This window comes from Pimephales promelas, chromosome 16, assembly GCF_988280905.1.
Source record: "Pimephales promelas chromosome 16, fPimPro1.hap1.1, whole genome shotgun sequence".
NCBI classification, from domain to species: domain Eukaryota; kingdom Metazoa; phylum Chordata; class Actinopteri; order Cypriniformes; family Leuciscidae; genus Pimephales; species Pimephales promelas.
The window spans coordinates 6,437,397-6,445,142 of NC_142784.1; the positions used below are offsets into that span (position 1 = coordinate 6,437,397).

At 43.8% G+C, this 7,746-nt stretch overlaps 1 protein-coding gene across 1 annotated transcript; it reads left to right on the forward strand.

The window, feature by feature from the left end:
* The first annotated feature begins 4,951 nt into the window (after positions 1–4,951).
* Positions 4,952–6,001, forward strand: LOC148973294 (uncharacterized). Its single transcript, XM_089120784.1, has one exon. The coding sequence runs from the start codon at positions 4,966–4,968 to the stop codon at positions 5,710–5,712; it is 747 nt and encodes a 248-aa protein (XP_088976910.1). The 5' UTR covers positions 4,952–4,965; the 3' UTR covers positions 5,713–6,001.
* Positions 6,002–7,746: the final 1,745 nt, after the last annotated feature.

Below are 7,746 nucleotides of genomic sequence, written 5' to 3' on the forward strand. Positions count from 1 at the left end.
TCTATGTATACGTGAATAACCGTGTGCAGCGCATCCGACAGTCCAGCCATCCGAGTCAGTGGAGATATGTAGCCACAGAAAACAATCCAGCTGATCTCGGCTCAAGATCCGTGCCTGCAAGTCAGTTGCAAGGAACCAGTTGGTTGACGGGACCAAGATTTTTATTGGAACCTGAGAAGTCGTCATCAGATATTATAGCCTTTGAACTGGTTAATCCAGACTCGGATGTGGAACTTCGTCCAAAGGTTACAGCTCTTTCGACAAAAGTTTTAGGAGAGCAACTGGACACTAAGCGTTTTGAACGCTTTTCATCGTGGAGTCGAATGACAAGAGCTGTAGCTCGACTATCACATGTGGCGCAAACCAGCACACGACGCAGAATGTGTTGGATGGCACTACTGCAAGAAGGGCATTACAGGGGCTGAGTTAACCAAGGCAGAACACGTCATCATAAAGAGCGTGCAACGCAAGGTTTACGCAGAAGAGATGGCATGCATTGAAAGCAAACAAGACTTGGCTGGGAGTAGTTCTCTAAAGAAGTTGCATCCTGTGAAAGACAAAGAGGGTCTGCTACGTGTAGGAGGACGTGTTAGCCATTCAAACCTACCTGCAGATGAGACTCATCCCATTCTTATCCCTGGCAAGCATCATCTTGCTTCATTACTTATTCGTCATTACCACGAACAAGTTAAACACCAGGGAAGGCACTTCACAGAAGGTGCTGTGCGTGGAAGTGGCCTATGGATAGTGGGAGCAAAACGAGCTATCAGCAGCCTTATCTACAAGTGTGTAACGTGCAGAAGATTGCGTGGCAGGTTGGAACAGCAGCAGATGGCGGACCTGCCCCCAGAGCGTCTGCAGCAAGAGCCTCCATTTACCTACGTAGGGCTGGACGTTTTTGGGCCTTGGGAAGTCGTGACACGCCGGACCAGAGGTGGAAGTGCCAACAGCAAGAGGTGGGCAATATTGTTCACCTGTATGTCCACAAGAGCTGTCCATCTAGAGGTGATTGAATCTATGACTGCTTCAAGCTGTGTAAATGCCCTCCGCAGGTTTTTCTGCGCAAATCAGGGGACCAGCAAAGAAGATTAGGTCTGATCACGGGACAAATTTTGTTGGGGCTACCAACAAGTTAAAGCTTGCCACAGACGCTCAAGAGGACAGTGTCAATGAATACCTACTCAGTCAAAGGTGCACATGGGTTTTTAACCCCCCGCATGCGTCTAACATGGGAGGCAGTTGGGAGCGCATGATTGGAACTGCACGCCGTATCCTCGATTCAATGTTGCTCCAAGAAGGGAGGTTAAAGAATACCCATGAAGTCCTGTGCACATTGATGGCAGAGGTCATGGCCATAATTAATGCTAGGCCGTTGATACCAGTCTCCTCAGATCCGGAAGCACCTCTGATACTTACTCCAGCAATGCTGCTCACGCAGAAGATTAGGACTCCACCAATTCCTCCTGGGAACTTCTCGGATGTCAATCTATTGAAACATGAATGGAGGAAAGTTCAGGCGTTAGCAGATACATTCTGGGCAAGATGGAGGCTGGAGTACTTGAATACACTTCAGAGCAGACAAAAGTGGCATACCAAGAAGCTCAAGGATGGAGACATAGTGCTGCTAAAGGACAAACAAGCAAGAAGGCATGAATGGTCAATGGGAGTAATAGTAAAGGCCTTTCAGAGCAATGATGGGCTAGTTAGGAAAGTGGAAGTGAAGGTGGCCTCCCACCAACCCCCCAGGACTTACCTGAGACCAGTCTCTGAGGTCGTTCTACTCTTGGAGTCAGAGGTTGTTTAGGTTAAAGTAGTTATGGCATCCTACTGGTGCCAGGCGGGAAGTGTGGTGTTTTTAAAAAAGTTACAAGAGACTGTTTAATGTAGAGTACTTTTATTTTGAAGGTGTGGGTTTATTTTGTAATTTAGACTTCTTGTGGGTGGGATCTTTTCCTGTTGTACTGCAGTTGTGGACATGTTAAAGCAGCACATGCTGTAGAAAAATGATCTCTATCCATCCATCTTTTGTTCGATCAAGGGGCATCGTCAGTAAATATCTTTAGTTTAATAGCATAAGACCCAATTTAGTAACAGTAGTTACCAATTTTAACAGAACATGTCCTGTCTTGCAAATAAGAGGAAAACCACTTAAGGGTAACACGTTGTACGTTGTATTAAAATTACATGATCTAAGGTATCAAAGGCTGATAAATCTAACATCATTAAGGCAACACTTTTCCCAGAGTCAATACTTAACAGAATGTCATTTGTAACCTTTAATAATGCTAACTCTGTACTATGTTTGATCCGAAATCCAGACTGAAAAATATCCATTATATTATTTACATTCAAAAAGTCTGTAAGTTGATTATGGACAACTTTCTCTAAAATTTTATGCATAAAAGGCAGTTTCGAAATGGGTCTGAAATTTTTGAAATCGTTTGGATCCAAACATGCTTCCAAACAGCATGCTTAAGCCCCGATGGTACAGTTCCGTAAAATAAACTACTGTTGATAATCGATAATATACTGGGATCAATCGTGTCAACAACTTCTTTAAACAATCGCGACGGCAGAACGTCATATAGTGAAGTGGTCGGTTTTAAATGCACTATTACCTTTTCCAACTGAGCTAAAGTAATCGATTCAAATTTACTTAAGCTGCAATGAAGCGGTACAGTACAGCAAAACAAAGGCCCTAACATGAAATGGTACTGTCACGATTCCTGTCTTGTGTTTTCCTTGTTGTGTGGACTTTAGTTATTTCCTGTTCCGTGCCATGTTTTGTAGTCCTTTGTAGTTTTTCTTGTTGATGAGTTCCACCAGGTGTTTCTTGTTAACCACGCCCCCTTGTTGCCTTGTTTAGCTTGTTTGTCTGTGTATTTAAACCTCTGTGCTTCAGTTGTTGGGTGTCGGTCGTTGTTTAACTGTAGCTTTGTTTCTGAGTTTTGTTCTGAGTTCCTGTTTCTGAGTTTCTTTGTTTTCCTTGGATTTCCCTTTTGTTTGTTTATTATTATTATTATTAAAACTAGTGTATGCATCTGGATTCCTCCTTGCCTCATCGTTACAAAACGACCGACCAAAATGAATCCAGCAGCACAATTGATGCGCCTCCGTCAAGGAGATCGACCCATTGAGGACTTCGTGATGGACTTTTTAGAGCTGGCTCACCTGACTTTTATGGATGAGACATGTTTAATGATATTCTTCCGCGGAGGACTGTCTGAGCCACTCGGCTACATTATGCCATTGCATGACCCTAGCTCGACTCTGAAATTGTTATATAAACATAGCATTAGAGCTGAGTGGCTCTGAATTCACTGTGGGTGTCCAGGTCAGCCCTGCCGAGCCTGCGCTCCACGTCAGCCCTGCCGAGCCTACGCTCCACGTCAGCCCTGCCGAGCCTTTGACGCTTCACGTCACTTCTGCCGAGCCAGAGACGCTTCACGTCACTTCTGCTGAGCCAGTGTCTACGGACAAGATGGCCTTTTCAGAAAATGTTCCCGTTAATTCTGCCGAGCCAGTGTCTACGGACAAGATGGCCGTCCCTTAAAATACGGAATCGTCCCGTATTTGTGAAATAAAAAGCGCGTCCCTTTTTGAATCAATACGGGACGCGATTTGTCCCGTATTTCCGAACGCATGATCCCATGCAAATCATGCCACCCGCATTCTGTGAAGACGCGTCCTATTCTACCTTTGATTGGGTAATACGCGCTGCCATTGTTTGATTGGTTTGTTTAACACCATCAGATTCAGGGCCAATCAGAGTCAGAGGAGGGCGGGTCTTTTGGCAGAGAGTTGCGTCCACCTCTGAAACGAAAGCGTATGCAAAAGTAATGACGAGAGTGTGAGGAAACAAATTCTTCGCTGGAAAGTGTCAGTGGCAATGAGTAGCCTAAATAAGTTATAATAAGAAATAAGAGAGAGAGATATTAAATACATATTTAATAATAAAAATGTGAATGTTGTGGAGAAAAATAACTTGTTTAACAAACCCAGAGAATTCCATCCTTTAATAGGCTATACTATAGAATTAACAATAGCCTATGTCTGAATACATAAATAATAAATAGATTTTCTTACCAACAAATAGTCATATCAACAGACATAATTTTACATATACCCACACATAAACAAATAAGGATTTTACAGTAGGCTATTGATAATACTAATAGCCTAATTATAATGAAATCAATTTCACAAGAAGTAGAGTAATTAATTTGCCCGTGGTTGCATTTTAGTGTCTTTGTTTCCATGATGAGTCTATGCGACTCAAAGCAGCATGCTGTGACCTATGGCCGTGACAGACAAATCCTTGCTTTTAAAGGTATAGGTCTTTTGTTGTTGTTGTTTTTTCTTTGGAAAATAAATATATAATATTAATATACAGAGCTTCGTAGACAGGTAACCTATTTGTTAATGTTATTAAACAGATTAATAAATACATTATATTTTGTATTATTAAATATTAATCATATATGCATACTAAATTGTGATCCTATCTGTTATACACACTTTATGGCATTTAAAAGAAAGTTTTAAAAGTGCTACATTATTTAAATAAAAAATAGACAAACAATTACATAACAATTTCAAAATCAAATTCAAAATAAATTTGAGTAAATAAAATCAATCCATGCAGAATTGTCAAAAACATGATTCATGGTTCTGTAATCCCATACAGAAGAGTTTATATAAGTAAATAAGAGTAAAATAATAAAATGTCAAATAATATTATAAAATGTTTTCTGTTGCAAGCTCACATACTTGATCTCATGTTTTCTCGTGGTTTATTGTTGAGCTGTCAAGTTGGCATGTTGAAATAATCATTTCCATACACTTGACACACTTTTTTAAAAATTTAATTTAATTATCGTATTTATTTATCTCGTGTATGGGTGTCCCTTATTTTGCCTCACTGAAGGTGGCAACCCTACCTCCAAGCCAGTGTCTACGGACAAGATGGCCGATTCAGAGACTGTTCAAATCACTTCTGCTGATCCAGAGTCTGTTCACGTCACCACCTCCGAGCCAGTGTCTACGGACAAGATGGCCAACTCCGAGCCAGTGTCTACGGACAAGATGTCTGCCTCCAAACCAGAGACTATTCACATCACTTCTGCTGATCCAGAGAATGTTCACGTCACTTCCTCTGGCTCTGAGCCAGTGTCTACGGACAAGATGTCTGCCTCCGATCCAATGTTTCTGGAAAAGATGGCCGAGCCAGAGTGTGTGTCTGCCCCTGAACCAGTGTGTGTGTTGTCTGTCCCCGAGCCAGTGTGTGTGTCGTCTGCCCCCGAGCCAGTGTGTGTGTCGTCTGTCCCCGAGCCAGTGTGTGTGTCGTCTGTCACCGAGCCAGTGTGTGTTTCGTCTGTCCCCGAGCCAGTGTGTGTGTCGTCTGTCCCCGAGCCAGTGTGTGTGTCGTCTGTTCCCGAGCCAGTGTGTGTTTCGTCTGTCCCCGAGCCAGTGTGTGTGTCGTCTGTCCCCGAGCCAGTGTGTGTGTCGTCTGTTCCCGAGCCAGTGTGTGTGTCGTCTGTTCCCGAGCCAGTCTGTGTGTCGTCTGCCCCCGAGCCAGTGTGTGTGCCGTCTATCCCCGAGCCAGTGTGTGTCGTCTGTCCCCGAGCCAGTGTGTGTGTCGTCTGTCCCCGAGCCAGTGTGTGTGTCTGCCCCCGAGCCAGTGTCCATGTCTGTTTCTGTTCTTGCTCCTGAGCCAGTTCCTGAACAGGTTCCTGTTCCTGAGCCCCCATGGTCTTTACCGCCGTGGCCGCCCGAGGGGTCTTCACCGCCGTGGCCGCCTGCACAGCCTGCTCCGCCCTGGTCGCCCACACAGCCTGATCCGCCCTGGTCGCCCGCACAGCCTGCTCCGCCCTGGTCGCCCGCACAGCCTGCTCCGCCCTGGTCGCCCCCACAGCCTGATCCGCCCTGGTCCCCTGTTCCTCTTCTGCTCCACGGACCTGGCCCTCCATCCCGCCCCCAGATCCGCCTCCCCTCCACCTCCCACCTGGACAGTTTTGTTTTTTGTTTTTGAGCGTCTGGAATCCACTCCTTAGGTGGGGGGCTATGTCACGATTCCTGTCTTGTGTTTTCCTTGTCTTGTGTGGACTTTAGTTATTTCCTGTTCCGTGACATGTTTTGTAGTCCTTTGTAGTTTTTCTTGTTGATGAGTTCCCCCAGGTGTTTCTGATTAACCACGCCCCCTTGTTGCCTTGTTTAGCTTGTTTGTCTGTGTATTTAAACCTCTGTGCTTCAGTTGTTGGGTGTCAGTCGTTGTTTAACTGTAGCTTTGTTTCTGAGTTTTGTTCTGAGTTCTTGTTTCTTTGTTTTTCTTGGATTTCCCTTTTGTTTGTTTATTATTATTTTTAAAACTAGTGTATGCATTTGGATTCCTCCTTGCCTCACCGTTACAGGTACAGTCTATTTATTACATTTTAACAACCCTGAGACATCAGAATTCTTTACTAATCCTTTTTTCCTGTTTTTATAGTCCAGATGATGTATTGCGTTTGCTGTCAGGTAAAGTAGATGACAGCAAGGACTTCAAGATCTGTGTTTCTCGAAATGACTTCTATCAAAGAGCTATGATCTCAGGGATTGCACATCTTTAAAACAAATGTTATTATAGTAATAAAGTAGCTTTGGATAAAAGCCAAATGCATATTTGTATATGTACATGAAAATGGATGATTGTGTTTTTTTCCCACAGGCTGATGCAGACTTCATCATGCAGAGCATTCTTCCAAAAAAATGTCAGAGAAGTGATTAGTATGAGAGACTTATGAAACGGCTATAATCAACTTTCTGCAAGACTTTCTCCAAGAAATTGAAAGCTGTGGTATGTATGAACTGACAGTTGATTTAGTATAAATATTGTTAAAAAAAACTGCAGATTTCACAAATTAATGTTAAAATGTAATTGATCTAATTCAGACAATACCAACCCTAGAGATAACAAGTTCTTTTGCTTGTAGAGGATAACCCTGATGGAGACATCCTGCCCTTAACTGTCCCCCGTGTGATGCAATGGCTCACTGGCCAGGGACACAAACCTCTTCTAATGTCAGAACGTTAAGAATTCAAAATTTCTCTTAATTTTGACCAGGAGTGAATGCAGAGGATGCCAGAGCACAAAATATGCTTCCCAATTGCAAGTGCCTGTGCCAGAAAAAGACACCTAACCCCAACTGCTCCCGACGAGCTGGCTGGCGCCTTGCAATGGCTGTCACCGCCGTCGGTGTATGAATGAGTGTATGAATGGGTGAATGTGAGGCAAATATAAAGCGCTTTGGTGACCATTAGGTCTATGAAGGCGCTATATAAATACAGTCCATTTACCATTTACCATGTTTCTTTATTTAAAAGGCACTAACTGTGTAGTTGCTGATCCGGTGGAAATCTCTTTATTTACGAAAGTAATATTTTGTGGTTTTTAAAGGCACGTACAGCGGCCATGTCAGATGCTTCGACGCGCAGAGTGGTGCGGATCAGGTTGAAAATGACTGGAAAGATGAAAGATAGCCCCACATGCAACTCCGCACACATTATTTCGGTGGCCTTGGCCAAAGGTTGGAGCACTGGAATCAGCTGTTCCAGCATCTCCCAATGGGATGCTCTCAGGACGAGTGACCTTTGGATGGCTGGTTTGGTGACGGTTTCATCTGCGAGCACAGATTGCACCGCGATTCTTTGCTCGAACAGCCGCTGGATCATTACGAATGTGGAATTCCATCGGAGTCTGAAGTTTGT